General features: G+C 40.1%; 1 protein-coding gene and 1 non-coding gene across 7 annotated transcripts in view; one reads left to right on the forward strand and one right to left on the reverse strand.

Annotated features, from left to right (window-relative positions):
* Nucleotides 1–18,626, reverse strand: part of LOC128764110 (F-BAR and double SH3 domains protein 2-like) — a 29,847-nt gene that overhangs the window by 4,958 nt on the left and 6,263 nt on the right. For 2 of the 6 annotated variants that reach the window (XM_053873565.1, XM_053873564.1), the window contains exons 3-15: nt 11,572–11,617; nt 8,711–8,790; nt 8,407–8,551; nt 8,162–8,295; nt 7,299–7,353; nt 7,084–7,212; nt 4,697–4,819; nt 4,451–4,546; nt 4,015–4,089; nt 2,984–3,100; nt 2,769–2,873; nt 1,743–1,832; nt 1,465–1,527 (exon numbers count right to left, since the gene is read on the reverse strand). In XM_053873565.1, coding sequence (XP_053729540.1) covers nt 1,465–1,527; nt 1,743–1,832; nt 2,769–2,873; nt 2,984–3,100; nt 4,015–4,089; nt 4,451–4,546; nt 4,697–4,819; nt 7,084–7,212; nt 7,299–7,353; nt 8,162–8,295; nt 8,407–8,551; nt 8,711–8,790; nt 11,572–11,617 — 1,258 coding nt within the window. Of the gene's footprint in view, nt 1–1,464; nt 1,528–1,742; nt 1,833–2,768; nt 2,874–2,983; nt 3,101–4,014; nt 4,090–4,450; nt 4,547–4,696; nt 4,820–7,083; nt 7,213–7,298; nt 7,354–8,161; nt 8,296–8,406; nt 8,552–8,710; nt 8,791–11,571; nt 11,620–17,446; nt 17,451–18,626 lie in introns of those variants that run through there. The other 4 variants (XM_053873569.1, XM_053873568.1, XM_053873570.1 and 1 more) reach the window with 3 other exon arrangements.
* On the forward strand, nt 12,537–12,609 carry trnam-cau (transfer RNA methionine (anticodon CAU)). The gene has a single exon. It is a non-coding gene; the product is annotated as a tRNA-Met (tRNA).

Consider the following 18,626-nt stretch of genomic DNA (forward strand, 5'->3'; position numbering starts at 1 on the left):
TGTTAAAACAGCATGTTTTCAAAGTTTGCTCCTCAGTTTATCATCTAAAATGTAGCTTTCCACTCCTGCCCGTCCGAGTTCTTACACTAGCTCTTATACGCAGGTAGAAGGACAGGTGTATCAGATGAACAGGTCCCTCCCAGTCACCAGCATATCACTGGCCTCAATATAGGTCATGTGATCTTGGTGGTAGAAAGCTCCATCAGACAAGCTGACCGGGACAAAACAACACAACACAAAGTGAGACTGTGTGTGTTTATTCACTCATAAGTCTTTTGTGTTCTGTCATCAGATTTCTGTTGACACGGTAAACTCTAGAATGTTGCAAAACAAAGCAGTGTGTGTGTGTGTGGGAGAGAGAGGGAGAGAGAGAGAGTGGTGTTTAGCTTTATTTGCTTTCATTTGAAGAGTATTTAAAATTTGTCACTGTGGAATTAATGTGCATTGCTTGACTTTAAGTTAATAATTTATAATAATTTTAATCATCACAGTGGAGTGAAACATAATAGTCACACTATATGAAGTGCAATGACGATTCACTGTGAAGGAAACTGATCACTCCCTCTTTACATCTTCTTCTCATCACTCATGCTGAGACATAACACCTGTTTTCACAGCTACTCTCAAGCCGCCCGTCACCGGTACAATCCCTCACTTCCTCACTTCCCTGAGGTTCCAAAGATTACATTTCGATTTTCCTTTCCCACCAACTGCCCTGATACGCAAGTAAAATGATCCACTCAAGTATTCAATGCTTTTGACAAACGCAAGCACAGAAGGAAACTTGTGTGGTCATGCAGCAACCACAAAACGCAGAAACACAATGGTCGATGGTTACAATCAACAATGTCTGAATTATTATTGATCTTAATAAAAGTACAATAACTATCAGGATATACATCTAAATATTAATCGATGCTGTAGACACAAAGAAAGAAAACACCTCTGTAAATATATAAAGATTATAAATTAAATCAATGTCATGTTTATATTTAGTTTACACACTTGTTTCCCTCTCTCAAGTTTTTTGCCATTTTCCAGTTGCACAATTTGTAATAATTAGGGAAATGACAGAATGAGATGCATAAAGTGACACCTCGTATTTCTGACTTTACATTCTAAAGTTATAAACCTCGACTCAATATTCTACATTTTATAAATGAATAATAATAAGCAAATAAGTAATTCACAGAAAATGCTCTTACTAACTGACTGGAGAATGTGAGACTGAAGCAGGAATCAGCACTATTCGCCTCAGTGTTACTGTCAACAATGCAAAACTCAGATATGAATTTAGGATGACTTCATAGTACATTAGCATTATAGTCATTCCAGATGTTATATATCTACGATGAAACATTCTTTTAGATTCCGACTTTCTGTTCCTGATGTGTTTAACTAGTGTTTTCCACGATGACACGACAAGACTTCACAGAGGACACACAGTGAGGGGAGGTGTCTCACCGACAGTGAGGGGTCGTGGGAAGTGTAGCTGGCCCAACGTTCATTCTCTAGCTCCTCCATTACCTACAGCATGCACAGAAAGAGTGGTGGGCTGGTTATAGAGCTGCTGCAGACGCGCACATGAACTGGCACTCTTTGTTTGGCAGTGCACACAGACAAGCTTTCATGCACATCAGAGCAAACATGCACATGCCTAAACAAACAACTCAAACATATCATGCAAACAAATGTGCAGAATGGATTATTAATTTCAACATTGCATCATCAGCAAAACACACCTGGTTCATTGCGCTCTTCAGCCAGGTATCCACGGCAACCCCAACTTGCCTTAAGAGGTCCAGTCGAGCTTCAGCTTTCAACTTTATTGTCTGTGAGAGCAAACGTTTTACAAATAAATACTTATGAGAGTTACTTTTTCCTATCTTTTGAAACAGCATGTGTCTCAATGTAGAAATCACAGCATCCATTCTATCACTTTTTCAGATTCCATACTAGGAATAAATACTTACTTTGAGGAGTACGTGAAGAAAACCCATTCATGAAACTACATTTGATCCAAACCAACAAATGAACTGAAGTTTTATTTAGAAAACTTTTCATCTGATTAAAGGTCTCTTCTGCTGACAGCAAACGCTTTCACTTTCACTCAAAGATCACTCCACTTCTTGGTGTAACCAGAAGAAGCCACAAGGTCGAGTACGAATGAAGCTTTAAAGTTTGTTTCCTGTCTCCATTTATAAAATCAGATGTTTTGGGATGAGTACGCTTAACAAGTCCCTGTCTTTGGTACGTCCCTCATCCTCTCACTTTTCAAACAGTTACATCAAATATTCATATTCCTACAAACGGTAGGAAAGGGAAGAACTGAGAGATGATGTCAGAGTTAAGGGAACAGCAAGGTCACATTCACGCCTGCCTGGTCTATTTGTCAAACATGAGATCATAGATTATTCCAGGTTTTTTCTTGCTGTGTGACATATCAGGCATTAATTCGTAACTACAAGTCCAGAGAGCAAAAGAAAAGCACACAGCCGTTTGTATTATCACTTTTGCATTAACTAAATTACAAGATGGATTGGCGGAAAACTCATTTAAAAAATAGTCAAATGACGACATTAAAGAAATATTTTTCCCATCTACAGCCTCAGGAGACAGTGTCAAATCGATGTGCCCTGAAGGACTAGTCCAATACGGTAGGACCAACTGCATATTAGGCCAAAAGCTTATTCTGCTGTCATTGACATTCCTCTTATTTATACTTGTGTATTTATTCTCATAGTTTCAAAAGATCAAAATTCACAGACCTCCGCTTTGCGTATGTTCTCTTTGGTGTCTTCTATCTTGATCTCCAAGTCTGCTCTTCCCTGCTCAGTTGGCGGCAAACCCAGGGTTTCACACTCCTCTAGCGACTGAAAACAATAAGAATAAGTGTTATATTTAAATAGTTACTTGAGCATGGTACAGAGAGTGTTATTAATATGACAAGCACTTGAAGGTGTGTGAAATGCGTGTGACTCACCCTCTTGTAATGGATGATGTTCTTGTGTTCTCTTGCCACTCGAGTCGCCCACTTGCGTGCCTCCTTGTTCAAACTATGCTCCTCTGTTGTCCCTGATTCGGACTCGAGTTGTCGACTCTACCGTGGAATAAAAAAGACACACTGGCATGAGGTGCACGAATAATACACGTTGATGAAAGTGAGCCGTACTTCGCCTCTTTACATCCCAAGTTCAAATCACCATCATGACTATCGAGGCTTTCTTTCCCACAAGGTTGACTAACTGCGTTTTTGAGAGACTAAAACAAGCAATGTGCACTCAATGTTGCTGTTGCTGGTTCACAAGACATGTTTTCTTTCCAATGTTGAATATGTATATGATTTTTTAAACAAACGTTTATCTGCTTTGGCACTTGGGCCAGTAAGTTAATTCAGACCAACTAAAACGAAATGTTTCGTACAAACCACACCGACTTAAAGAAGTCTGTGGGTTGTCATTTTCTCACTTCTACACCCACTTGAATGTGTTAATGCCAATTTTAACTCTTGTTAGTGTCACACATTGAAAAAACACACTTTTTCCGATCACAGGTGACGGCAGTGTTTCCTGCTGTTTTATTTTATCACAACACTTCTTCCTCTCTTCAACTCTTCACTGCTTGGTGTCAAAGCACGGCCCTGTATTATTCTCCAGCTTTTGGGAGGTCAATTCTTCATTTTTAATCGCATACATTTCAGTTTTGGGACAGACCCATCTGGCGCTGATCAAAGACAGCCATTCTGTGGAATGATTTCAAAGGCACTCATTTACATTTGTGCTGATAGTTTGTTGACTATTCTACTAGTCTATCACAAGCCTGAGTTTGGTTGCTGCTGTGAAGGATTATGGACTTCCTTGCATATTAGTTTCAACTCTGTTAGTAAACATTACAATTGGTAAACATCATTTTAGGCAATTTGTTTTTGCCTTTGACAAGACCAATTTGAGTAGTAGCTGAGAATAATGTGGCTGTCAGGATGCTGATGGGAATGCTAACAACAGACAAGTCTACCTCTGCCAAGGTCATTCTCATGGCACTGACTGGCGACGGCTCAATGTCCACCAACTGCTGCACCGAGCTCAGGGTCTGGCACAGGACATGCGCACACAGAAAGAAAGCCCGGGACCCCAGAGAGCACACACACACACACATTCAAGGAGGGGTTAATGGAAAAAGGGTATTAGTAGAAATTGTTAGCAAAGATTAAGACAGTAGAATAGCAGAGGTTAGAAAACTCATCAGACTTCGAGTGGTAGTATAGGAATAGAGTTAGAAAATAGAGAGGAAATCTGGGTATTAAAACCAGAAAATTCAGAAACAAAGGAGGTGCTTTCTGATTTCCCCTTCTGTGATAAAGCTGAAAGAGTTTCGAACTTCAATACTCGATATCAAACCTTTCCTTTTCACTAATACTAAGCCGCACAACATGAAGACTTGAGCCTCTCACCATGTCACATTCGCTCGGCTGAAATTGGAAGTCTTGTGCTTTGTGAAACACTGGGTTCTCCTGCATGAACAACTGTTGGTTGAATTCTTGAATTATCTAGAAAGAAAGGAATAAGATTATCAAAAAGAGCAAAATTTTGCTAAAATATAATTATTATTATTACAATGATAACCCCAGAATGAAGCATGTTTAGTGTATTCATGAGTAAAGATTTAGTCTACCGGTAATAATCTGGATTGAACTCACCCTTGTGGATTTGTCCAACAAGAACTGGAAAGTGTTGTGAGTTGCTTGAGAGGCTTCCAGCTCTGTACGACAGAGTGAAATCAGGTAGTCCTTCACATGCTCAAAGATGCTGCCGTCCAAGTCCTGCAGAACACATGGGCCACATGAGGAATCGAGAACCGACAACACAAGAAAATTCACTCCGAGGTTAGTTCGGAGAACAGACTGATGGAAATTAAATTCTCAATTATTTACTTCAAAAAGCCCAAAACAATAGTTATGAAAGTATACAGTATATTTTTTTAAAACCTTTTTGTGATCATAGTTTTCATTTCTGATCATTTATGTATACAAAACTTCCCTTTGTTTCAAAACCAGTGTTGCACGTGTGTCCATGCATCACTGTGAGTGTGGCTGTGTGAGTGTTTGTGAGTGCGCCGTATTCTTTGGACACAGTTCCAACAGCTGCAGAGGAAGGTGAAGAGGTTCAAATTCCAACACAGCACACACAAACACACTGAGTGACTGTTTTAAATTAAGAACCGACCAGAGAACAGTCGAGCCACATTTATAAATCCTCAAATATAACTGCTGAGATGCGAACACAATGGAATATTGACGAGGAAATGACAACATCAAGGCTGGCTTCTTTTCAAAACCTCCCTTATTTCCTCCTCCCAACACGTGCTTTCCTCCCTTCCTTCGTCCATATATGGCACTAGTCAAATAGAGTGACTCAACTTCCAGTACAAGCCCTGGATCAAAACAAATGAGTTCATCTTTGCTCAAATGCACTGTAGCACATCACAGTGCAGGCGTTGAAAGTCTACCAGCTGCCAACAGCAGGGGGAGCTCTCAGGCAACTTCTGCTGCGGCTGCTTCTCTCGTCATTGCCAAGGGCAAAAGCTCAGGGAGTATTGAGGTGAGGTGCTCCTTGCAAGTATCGCGATTAGTCATCTCAGTCAAATCACTGAATATTTCCTATTCACTACAACTCTTGCCTGGACATGTACACAAGAGAACTACCCATGTTGCTGAATGTAGGAGTGACTTTTTATTGCCAACATTAAATACAATATTGTCATAAAAAAAAAAACAACATGTACACCAAAAAGTCAGTGGAAGGAAATAAACAGTCAAGAAACAGATTGCTTTCCACTAGCTTTGTCTCTTTGTACATATTTGTGTATGTGTATATTCCCCTGCAGTATAGTCCTTCTGTCACAGGGAGCATTGGATCCATTATTCAGCCAGGCTCATAGTAAAAAGTGTGCTCATAAATGCCTCAGGCACAGTAAGAGTGGGGCACAAAGACACATGACAGAGCAGAAGACGGCCTCAAAGGAAGGGGGAAATATGGAGTAGGTGGAGAAGAGCTACCGAAAAATGAGGATTTTTGAAGAACAAAGTATATTAAACTAGAGAAACTCTCAGCGAGTGCAGCTCAATATTTTTACTCTGCGTTTATCTATATTATCTGACACATTGACCGCAATGAGCTTCATGTGAAAGAAGGTGGCATTGGCGCTACGGAACCGGTGCACACAACACACACAGTAGGAGCAAGCGACAAGCTCAATAGAAAAATATTCATCGATTATTTGTCCCATTGACGTTTAATGAAAATTCCATTGAAATATGTTTATCCCTTTTTGCGTTGTTTTGCGAACAGAAAGGCAGACAAAAGCCAAAGATCACATAACCTCATTGGAAAAGGCAATGAAATTGGCTTTAAAGTCAGCTCTGGAAGAAAAAGGGAGAATAACTCACTCATCATATTTTAGTCTGATTAGAAAGAGTGATCCATCCCAATATCCCACTTTTTCATTCACTATTTCACTGCCAATCCACGATTCCACCGCTTTCCAAGTGAAATGAGACATTCCCAGAATAGTGAACGAAAAGTTTGACCTGGAACACGATCTGATTCATCACCGGCCTTCTACTCCTCCAAAGAGAAAACAAATCAGTTGCATGATAGTCAGTGTTCATCAGTATTGCTAAATCAGTGCACAGATAAAAGCGGTACATTTAGGCGAGGCATTAGCTTTAATTCAAAGGCACTCACTTTCAGATAAAGGCTGGTAAATGCTGTTATTAGATTAGAGGTCTCTTTTACCGGAAACCCCCGGACATTTCTGCGCGTGGAGCACTTGGTGTAGTAAAATAAACACTCTCCATTTAAAGCTTTGGTCTTTTCATTTCTGACTAATAAGATGTTAAACTAGTTTCCCAGAATGTGTTTTAGAAGAATTACCTCGCATATATTCTGTTCAGTATCAGCTGTCTATCTGATCTGGGTGATAGGTCTTAACAGTCTACAACCCACGATGTGCGTCAGAGATACTCATCATCATCACTTTAGACATCATGTCTTCGCAAATCATGACTAAAAGCCAGATAGATACCTGTATGCAGTGCAGCAGATCTGTGTGGTAGTAGCGGTCTTGATGAGCGTTGGCAGCAGCTAAAGTGAGCAAGTAGTCATTTCGGGCCTGTGTAGCTTTAGAGTTACAGTCGTTTCTTTTAGCTTTTAGCTGAGGAAATAAAAAAAAAATTAAAAAAAACAGAGCGTTAACTGCATACTGTACCACCACACAAAACATAAGTTGATAAGAATTACCTTTACACTTGCTTTCTGTAGACTAATTCTTGACTGAAAAATCCCAAGTTTTGACCTACAAATAGGACAAGAAGAGACATGGAAATTAGATAGATAAGTAGTTCATGAAAGGATCATCAACAACCGACCACCTGATAAGGGCTTTTATCTGTGATATCAGCTCTGCTGCAGAGTGAAACCTCATTCACCGCTTCATTTCCCTGATCTCATATGCCAGTTGAGGACATGTAGTCAAACATTAGTGTGATGATTGTTTTGTGTTCCTGGTAACTCAATGTCATAGCGCTGAGGAAGGAGACAATGTGGGGACGGCAGCTAAGCAGTGTCTCAGTGGGGCTTCAGAATTGGCTTTGTTTTGCGGATTGAAGTCGTCCAAATGTCTGTTCAAGAATAACAACTCAACTCACTATTTCCAATATGAAAGATGACACATCATTACACTTATAGCGCCAGGTAGATGACTACTCACTTCCTCTTATAGGTCTTTTGTATTTAACTTTAACTACTTTTAAAGTCACCTTCTATAAAATATAACACATTTCATTTAATAAAAACAAATTCTTATATACATATTTATCGCAGCTACCAACTTTTGTGTCTAATGGCTATTTTTAACACAACTCAAATACACTACAAAACAAATAGAGAAATGTTATTTTAAAATAATTAATGCAAACACTAATAAAGACTTCCTTAGCACACACCTGTGAGGACCGAACAAGGAGATACTAAAGTTATTTTCTTGCGACGAGTCTGCATAGCCCATGAATGTTCATACTCACAAGAGATTTGTATAGACAATCAAGCCATTGTTATTGAGTATTCATTTTAATAAAGAAAGAGCTATTGTCTGGGGAACGTACTTGGCCTCTATATCAGCTTTTTCTCGTACTGCGTGGGCCACCTGCTCACAATCATAGTACTTTTTCTTGGCTTTGGCTAACTCCTTCACAGACTCCTGCAGCTCTGCTTGAATGCCGCTCAGCTGATCCAAAGTCTGACAAGAAAGGAAATAAGAAAAGCCAGATTTAAAGGTCGGCGAAATAAATCACAAACAGACCGAGTATACGAAGGGAACACTGGAAACCAGGCGTGCCCTCAAAGTTACCTTCTTCAGCTGCTGCTCCTTGTAGAGTCTGACTGTCTTAGCAGGTTCCGATACCTGACTCTTGTAGTTGTCACATACGTTGAGCCGGGACTGGCTCACCTGCACTGTGCCTTCCAAGTAAGACCTCCACACCGCGTACACATTCCTAAGCATAGACAACAAATGAGTAGTATTGTTATGTAAATCTGGGATTAAAGAAGCCCAGAGCAGTGGAAAGTGTCCTCTGCTTGATTTCAGCAACGAAAACACATAAACAGAACATAGCTTCTTTCTTAGAAATTCCATTGCTATGTAACAAACCCACCTGTAGTCTGTCCTCTGGTCATCGGGGTTGATTCCAGGCCAATCCCGCTTTAAATACTGACTCGCTAACTTCTGTAGAGCCTAAAAGACAGACAGTCATATTTTCAATTTACTGAAAAAGCAGTGCCTTGTTTGACTGAACAGCAGCTGTTCAAGCTGTAACTTCTATCAGAGGACAAGAAGAAGACGACCTACTCTTTCCACACTAGGTCAGTATGCCAGTAGAATCTACTGAAGAACAGCAACACATTTTTGTGAAACCCAAGTGGATTTTAAAATGAAGCCTCCCAGAGGAACATACATAACCTACAGGTCTTTTAGAAGCTGTGAATGTTAGCACATAATATTTAAAAAAAAATGTGGTTGTTTTGTGTGGATACTGAAGTATGGGAGTCCTGCCTCGCTGTAAACTAATCTCTATCACCTCCTCGTCTTGCTGTGTGGTCATATTCATTTGTCTCCATCCTCACTCCCTCCCTCAGTCTAAATTTGCTGCAGCACATCATCCTGCCATTCTCTGCCTTGCTGTCATCACCTGACAACCACCTGAACAATGTGTCGCCACAGCAACCCGATCTGCACTTCCTGTGTGGTCTGGGATATGTGGAAATACTTCAAATGTATTACACACGCACATCCTGTTTGTGTAATCTGACTGGCAAACTGCTCAGATGGCAGGATTTCCCACACTGCTTACTCTCGGTGTAGGTACAGTGTTTAAGCATGCTGCCAAACCCACATGGTTCTGGCGCTTGCGATATGATAAAGCTGAATCCAAAACAGGCTGCAATATTACATGGAGCGCAATTCTTTTTTTATTATCTTTAATGTAGACAATTTCAAACCACAGATTTCCAGACTTCACTTGTTCATTCTCTCGTCATGCTCCTGAATCAATATACTGGATTTCTCTCCTGTCTCTTGCTGGCTGCACTTCTCCTGGCAAGGCTCTTGTTCAAGCTTGAGGCAATGAGATGCATTTACTGGATTTATATATGACCTGAGAACAAAATCTTAACTATAACACTATTACCTGATTGTATTCAAGCTACTTCAAGGGTAGGGGAACTGGACCAGACTGAGCCAATAAATGAATGCATGACATTGTAATTAACATGAACAACTTTGAACTATTAAGTCGTGCTCGTAAATGTTTTTTATTCCATTACAGCCAATGATTCCCATAATGATGACTAAGGACAATGAGGATGATCTCCCTGGATCCACAAAAACTTAAACTAAACTTGAACTCATTATTGCACAACCTGTATTGCATCAAGCAAATTTGCGTGACAAAATAGTAAAACTTTAACTTTTGAAGAATAATAATGTTTTCTAGGAAGATGAAAATCACATTGTGTTAGGTGGCCATTGTCAACTGCCCAGTCTGCATCGCGCAAATACAGAGTGGCTGAAGGTCCAGGCATGGTGACCATCAATGGAAAAACCAGGGTTTCCTGCAGCGCTTTATAGCAACAGTGGCCTGCCTTCACAAGCACCGCTCCCTGCCTTGACAACATTCTCCCATACAAAAATAATTAAATAAATTGACACTTCACAACAACAGTATCAAGTAATAAGTAGTAAATGCTCAGTAATAATTTTGTTAGCTGACATGAAGCTAGAAATATCTCGGCACACTCAGTCATGCTCTGACTCTCCCTGTCACAAGCAGCCACAAGAACAGAACACAGTATTTGGCGTTAAAGAAACAGCCAGGTACTACAGCCTCCTCTCCCGTTTCCGCAATCTGACACCCTAAAATTCCGCATCCTGCGGGCTGCAAATGACCTGCCAGCCGTACATTTGGAGCCTCTGGTCAACATATTGAACACTTCTCTTCATAAAACATGTCAATGGGGTTATTAAATTTACCTTCATCATTTTTGGTGGCTCATACATTTAATGGAGTAATGTTTAATATACAAAGAACACTCAGGCTATTTTTATTTTTTGTCAAACAGCTGATTCCTGGTGGGTCCCTGAAAGAGGGTTGACTTGATCAATGGACAACAGACAGGATGAAATCTTCTAAATAAACGCCTCTCCGATTAAAAGGACTAAGCAAATAGTCACGTTGGCTTTCATGAAGCGGAATGGAAATCAATGACCAACTCATCAAGCATGCAAAGAAGACGCCACAGACTCACAGGCAAACACAATGAATTGTTATTCGAGGAAGGCGCAGGGAGATGGAAAGTGCCTAATTGCCTTTTATTGCTGAAACAAAGCGGGAGAAAATGTGATCGAGGGATTTAATCATACGCTATCAACAAATTACAATATGTATAACTATCATCTTGCATAGTGTGACGTCAGGAAAGGCATCCACCATTAACCATTGACTAATGAGTTATATTGCAACGCCATATGAGCATGTGCACCACAAACTTACATTGCTAATGGAAGAGATTAAGCATACAGCCTTTAAGGGAATTTTTATAACCGCTTTGGATTCTCCAATAAAAGCTCCCCTAGTCTGTTGTAGCAGAACAACCCTGAGATGGAAGGGAAACACATTCTGCACTGAATGAGGCGCAGCAGAAAGCGAGACCCCAGGCTATTGTTTTCATCATTGCATTTTTATTGTCATCTAACTAATAACCAAAATGCATTTAAAATATATCTAGTGTATGTTTCTAAGCACATCTAGTCGCACGACACTGAGGAATCAATTTCAAAGTTCACATCCGAACTGGGAAGCACACGCAAACTGGGAAACAGACACATCTGCAAGTAACCAAAAAGGAATGTGGGATGTTAAACAAAAAGCTAGCCTGCAGTGCACATGTGAGATTTACTGTGGTTCTCATGCTACATGATCCCGGAGTAGAGAATCAGAGAATGAGTCACCAGTTTTACCTGTGCATAGTCCCTCTCCAGCTGTCCCTTCTTCAGACTGTAGCTCCTGAAAAAAACAGAGAAAACATTGATGAATGTGATACTATAAGCAAACACACACGTAGCAATAAATTATTGATGGACAGAATTCTATCAGGAGGAGTACTGCGACTATTTCATTCCATTAATAATTCTAATATCCTTCTTCATTGTCAAACAAATGGCCAATATTATGCAAATCGATTGACTTTTTGTTGGGACTTCGTTTTTCCATCAGTGGCGTCTTAGCAAGTAAGTGTGAGATGCAATAACAGCGCCATTTTTAGATACAGACTTGTGAACGCACCCTGCTGAGAAACTTCAGCACAGGTGTTGTGATTTTTGTCTGTTGCTTTACATCACCAAGTCAACATTTGAATAGTGTCGCCCAACAACTGCCTTCACCTTTCTGTCCAAGAATACAGAGAGAGATGAGCGGATCAACACACATTTTTCCTTTCAAGTCTCTGACCTCATTTGTCACGCTGTGATGACTTTCTGCCTTTCACCCATCACAACAAGGGGGTGTGGTCAGAGCACGGAGAATGGAAAACAGTCTGAATGAAGTTAAGATTTTTTTGAGTATTATAATCAAAGAAAGTTAATAAATATCCCCCTGGATATAATAATTGGAAGTCAACGTTGATACAGTATTTCCAAACCATTGCGATGCCAGCAGCAGCAATAGAATCGCTGTAGGTGTTTTTAGGTCAGTCTAAACAACATTGTTTATGGCTAAGTGGTTAAAATCTATGACATCTTAAGTCTACAATACACATACTTGACAAATGTCTAGTTAAGCAGCCTTCTGTTTTGTTGAGACATCACCTCTGCTGAGGTCAAAGACCATCGGCGTTCAGTCAACTCACTGAGGCCAACCGAAATCTGACACCCAACTCAAATTGGGCCCCCCTCCCCACCTCTGTCACTCTAAGCACAGCTAACAGGCCTCGTTGGCGCAGTAGGCAGCGCGTCAGTCTCATAATCTGAAGGTCGTGAGTTCGAGCCTCACACGGGGCAACTTGTTTTTCATAATTGTTGGAGGAAGAAGCCTCTTTAGTCTTTACCTATGACAAAGGTCTAAACAATCCCCCAGAGCACAGGGTGCAGTGTGTGGCTGAAGCAGTTGGTGGTCACTGGTGACCAGATATGTCAAGTATTTATCACCATGTGGTGCTGTATGCAATTTAGAAATCAACATTCGATAATGGAAAACAATGTTGAGTTGTCAGCTACAAATAAGATGTCAAGTATTTGATGGAGTTGTTATATTGCCATTGATAAGAAGATTGCATTATTCCAATCTCAGCACAGCTTATTCTCCAAACACTTTCACATGTTATAAAGACTATGATTCACTCGGGTTGAACAGCTATTGTCAGTTAAATCTTGGTTGTTAAATGGCATTGTGCAAGAACAACTTCTAGGAGTTATAAAATGGGGCTGAATTGTTTCAGTGAGCATCATTAACATGCATCCAACGATCCAACGAGTTTAAAAACACTCTCTATTGAGGGTTTGAGGCTACACATAATGTACATTTAAGTATTCTGATGAAATGACTGAAAAAGAACGAGGGAAGGGAAATGAAACTGAATATTCATCACTAAGTGGAGGCACACGGACAGTGTCATGGGATGCCATCACTACTGAGGGTGCGTTAACCACTGGCTGCATGTGGTCCAGTCCAAGCCACCACACCAACCAGTAAAACCTGGTCCCAATAAAAGGCTGTCACACAGAGCAGCTGTTGTGCAGGTCCAGTAAGGACCACTACTGTAAACGACAACAATAAACGTCTCCTTGGTTTAATCAGGGTTGTTGTTTTGGTTTGTTTTTTACCTCACACATCCATTGTTATCACTTTTGGCAGTGAACATGCGTGAATAGAGCCACTCACTGCTCTGCAGCAGCAAACAGAATCACATGAAACAAACTGCACCTCACAAAATGCTGGACAACACCACAACCAAGAATCTAACAGTTGACATTATTTTTAAACCGCTAGATGGAGCCAAACATAGTTGCTTTCTGGAATACAGCAAAGATGGAAAAAAAAAGAAATTATACAAGCAGAGGAGAACACAATAAAAAACTTACAATGAAATTTACTGAAAACATTTATATATACTGCAGCCCACTGACCAGGGCTTTAAGACTTTTGAATTTTCTTCGATCAATTCTTCAATTTACAGGCATAAACAATGCATCTAATTTGACTGATAACCGCAATTTGTATCAGATTTGGATTATTAAAGCTGAACCATTCTCAAAACACTTCAATTCACAGATAGGATTTAAAAATCTGACTTAAAATTCTGAGGATCTTCAATAATGAATTGGAAAAATGAGTATGAGCCTTGAAAACCCTTGTTACGTCAATATACAAAGACCACAGTTTGTTTGATACCATGACTACCTAAATTCATGTTCTACACCAGAGGAAAGTACAGTTTAACTAGTAAAAACACAGAGGTCAGAGTTGTGTAGTGATGTACAAACTCGAGGTTCAAAGCAAGGGAAGAGAGCATCAACAGAAAGATAAGAGTAATTACAGACTGGCAGTGCAGACAGTATAATTACAGCCAGTTCTCTTAAACCACTATTACAGAACAAAATAAAGAAGTGCTGCTTCACAGTAGCTTTCTCAAACTGACATTTCAGCTAACTCTAACTCTGGTTCAGAGGTTAGTACATTCACCACATTCATAATATTCAGGACAGGGTGCTGTAAAGGACAGCTAGTTTGACACACATCTGTAACAACAAAGATTACTTCTAATTTAACAGTATTAACATTCTATGATCTTCATCCAAGGAACTGTAAATGGTTAGAATATAAACACCTTTTAAACAGTAAGCAACCAGTTAATATGTGTCACTTCATGTCCAAGCACTGGTTTTATTTTCAAATGATGACTGAAATAAAGTCATTTTTAAGTTACTCTAGTGTCCTCTAATGAAAAGTTTGAGTTTATATTTGTTTGTGGCCAGATCTCCTAGACTATACCAGATACCTCCAGTCCACATGCAGTAGGCTTCACTGGAGAAATAGGCACCACGCGAGTCACATAATCTAAGGGGTTGTTGTCCAGGCCCTCGCAGGCCACATTTCTTTAGAGGTTAAGTAATGGACAAGTCAAAGGTCAGCTAACATTAGTGCTGCGTTCAACCAAAAATACTTATTTTCAAGGGTGCATTGTTGGAAAAAAAAGTTTGAGAGTCACTGGTCTAGAGCACAGCTGGATAGACTGAACTTCAAAGACGCACATGACTATAATCATCTGGTTATTCTGACAGGAGCTTATCACATTTAGTTGTAACTGAAGGATTCCACATGGAAATGGCAACAGCAAGGAAACAATTCTCTGTGTCCAGCCTCCACATGAGAACTGACATACCATCTGAGGAACAATATTCAGTTTTCGGATTCAGTAAAATACTATTTAAGCTACAATCAATTCCATTCCCACACATTTTTAGCAATTATATTTTCCTTTCTCTCACACTGTTGTCTGTCCTGCTTCCCCTTCGAAGCAGTCCATTAACTGTGAGTATGTTAGTGGATGGGCTGTGTCAGCAGTGCGCCAAAAGACTGCGAGAAACCGAGCATCAGACAGGAAACACAATTTAAAATGAACATGGTGCATTCTCTGGCAGAGCGGAGGAAGAGAAGAGAAGGCAGTTGTCCAACTAAGGAATTTATCTAGGACGGATAGTTCACTGTAGGAACATGACACTGACAACAATCACTAAAAAAGAAAGCTACTTTTGACTGACCATGACCATGAGTGCATTAACTCCCACAAAGACAATAGTCTATTAAGGTGTCTTTAGTAAAATAGGGGGAGCTAGTGTTACACACAACTTAAGGGAGGGTGGAAAATCAAATCACATGTACATCATGTTGTTTATTTTCCTGACTATATTAAATATTGACATACAGATTTGACACGCAGCAATGACGTCATATGTGTTTCTGGGTAAAACAGAAGGTGAGTAAAGCTCAAAGACGTCTCTTAAAGCTTTTGTTTTCAAACACAAAGTAAACAAGAGCTAGAGTCAAATGTATACCAATGACCACATAGCTGATGCTAAGATGGTTAGTGCTGCTCACGATGAAATTTGGATTTCTTTACAGAGGTTAAAGAATATACAAACGCCCCGCCAACCCCACTCATAATGAACTATCACTTATTTCCAAAAGTGTATGGTTCAACTTCTGTTATTAAATCAGGAAAATTATGAATTGAAAACTGTAATGATCAATGGTCGGAATCGAATACGGTGTTAACTCTTTTATAGCAAGGGTTACTTTCATGTTACCACCCTGCAGTCATTGAAATCCGCAAAGCAGCAGCATCATAATGTCACTCCAGATTTCCACAGAGAGTGGAGGCGGACTCATCCATCAGAAGTTGAGCAGAGCGAATCAACAGTCTCAAGTGTTGAGTTCCTTGCGTTAGTCATAATAGTCCAGTTAAAACTATGATCAAGACATAAAGACACAGCACGCAGCTGCAGTCCATATTATTATTATTGTTCCTGTTGCTCTTTCATGCTTAGACAGATTTTTATATTAGAATTTCCCCAGATTCCCAGATTGTTTATGTTAAAAATAACAGTTAACCTGTAGAGATGAGAAAATAAGTGTTTCACGTCTGTCGTAGAACCTGGTTGTATCTGACAGACTGCGCTGCCAGTTTTATTTGGGGGTTAAATTGAGCCGTCTGCCTGCTGTATCTCATGTCTCTTCACAGTTGACTTTAACTATGGACCAGTCTGGACACAGTTCCTTGATGCTGGAGAAATATTAGATATAATGTGAATAAATGATCCTTTAGTCACATTCTATTCTCAAAATTAATATACAAACTGTCAGTCTTTGTCTTGTGTGATGAAAAACCTTTTCACAATTCTCTCTCCTAAAACGGTCAATGTTTTCCATTGCCTTATTGAAGATTTCACTAATACTTTGACAGCTTTAGAATTTGTTGATGGTCCCTAACTGATGCCGTGTCGTAGCATTAGCGCTGCCTGTGAGAGTGTGTCCGCGATCAGTGAACGCTAATTGGGACTCGAAAGAGGATGCTGCCACCAATACCGGAGCTGAGGTCCATCCAATATCCAACTATTTTCACCACAGTGTTTCGCTGAGGCACCAACGCAGTGGGAGACCTGCATGTGTTGATGTGAACCAAAGCAGACGACCGTGTCAGAGAACCTATTAGCACCACTGCAGCTAATAAAATAAACACAGATCCAGAGACTCACAGTCGACCAGTGTCACTGTCAAAGGTTCCCTGGATTAAAAATAAGTTTAAGACTACGATCGTGAACCAAAGTCCACCACACTCTCCACAACTGTCACACACCAGTGTCAGTTGCCAAACGCTGCAGAGCTTGAGTGTGCTCCACGCCATCGCGGTCTCGTCATGTTCATGTATGCAAGTCCAATGCGGGGAGTGTGTCACGTGTTTATCGAATTTATCGTGAGATGCAGAATTACCGTCGTGGAAATTGTGTTATGTTGTGGTATATCGTGTACGATAAGTTATCGCCCATCCCTACTGTCTGAACGATCTGCTCCACTCCACCAGGAAGCGGAGCCATTTGCACCGTGAAAAAACAGCCAGCTATGAATCAGAGCAGAGTTTTGCCACAGTGTCGCGCAGGACATTCATCACATGATAAAGAGGAAGTGTGGCATTGGAGTCTCTAACAAGCCTCATATGTTGGCAGCCTTGTAAAAACCGGTGACACACTGAAGCCATGGGAGGTGACGCATGATATAGCGAGGGAACGCTGTATTTTACATTGAATCGCCAACTAGCACTTTATTAAATCAGGAGAAAAGCATATCCTCCCAATAACTACTATAAATACCTATTAAAATAAACCATTTTTAAATTAGTCTACTTTTCTTGATGTTGTCTTTAGAACACTGAAACAAAAATGTAAATGTCTGATCTACAACACCCCTATTGCTCAATTGAACCCCTCGTGAAGAATGTTATTTTCATGACGACCAAAGGCTCATGCAAGCCGTTCATTACAATTGACTGACGATTTGAACGCTTTTATTATCAGACTGAATTCATGAACAAATGATGTGGAATGTGATGTTAACATCATAAGATATGATTTGACAGAGAAATCTCATTTCAAATCTGGCAAGATTCATTAGAGGACGTTTGGCAGGAAGAGCGGCATCTTAATATGAAGCGGCATGCTCTGGGCCTTCATCTTTTTTTAGCCAGAAAAAATACAAATCGCAATGAGAGGGATTTTTTTTTTTGAATGAATGAGTGATGCATCCTGCTATAATGACGCTAGACAACTACTGGTTTAATGTACTTGTGCAAATAAGGACAAATAAATCAGGGAGATAATCGAATGTTGCTCATGGAAGTTTGTACAGGTGCTGTAGGACGGGCCAGTTTAGCTTCATCCTTTTGAGTTATACATGACTATAGTCAGCAAAGTGTGGCATGTCAGCATGCATGCATAAGTGTATTATTCAGACATACAGTAAGGGTTGGATCGGGGACGCCAAGTAAACGCTAGGTGTCCACCAACTCAGATGTTTTTCTCGCCTCGCACTTTCTTTCATCTTACTCAAGCAAGAATTCAGTCCCTGAGGATTAGATGCTGTAACCTATTTTGCTTTTATTCATTCACTGCTATTTGTGGTTGCTTCACTTTACTCCCTGATGCTTTTACATGTGTGTGTTGATTAAAATAAGCCAGTGGAATCATTAGGAAAAACAACATTAGAGCAGCTCTGAGGAGTCGAAGTCTAATGATAGCTTGACATTAGAAGATGCCAGGTAACAACTTAGGTGTCAGACACCAAGGTGGAAAGTAAACAGTGATGGACTGATGCGGCTTCACACAGCGTCCTCATTTTCAGAGCTATGTTGGTGCCGCTGTTGGTTTAAAAATGATCTCAGGTTTTTTTTAAATGGTTCTTCAGATCTGAAGATTTTAGAGCAGAGAGTGCCAACTAGTGGGCCAGTTGTTTCATAAAGCATCTT

This window comes from Synchiropus splendidus, chromosome 8, assembly GCF_027744825.2.
Source record: "Synchiropus splendidus isolate RoL2022-P1 chromosome 8, RoL_Sspl_1.0, whole genome shotgun sequence".
Lineage (NCBI taxonomy): Eukaryota > Metazoa > Chordata > Actinopteri > Syngnathiformes > Callionymidae > Synchiropus > Synchiropus splendidus.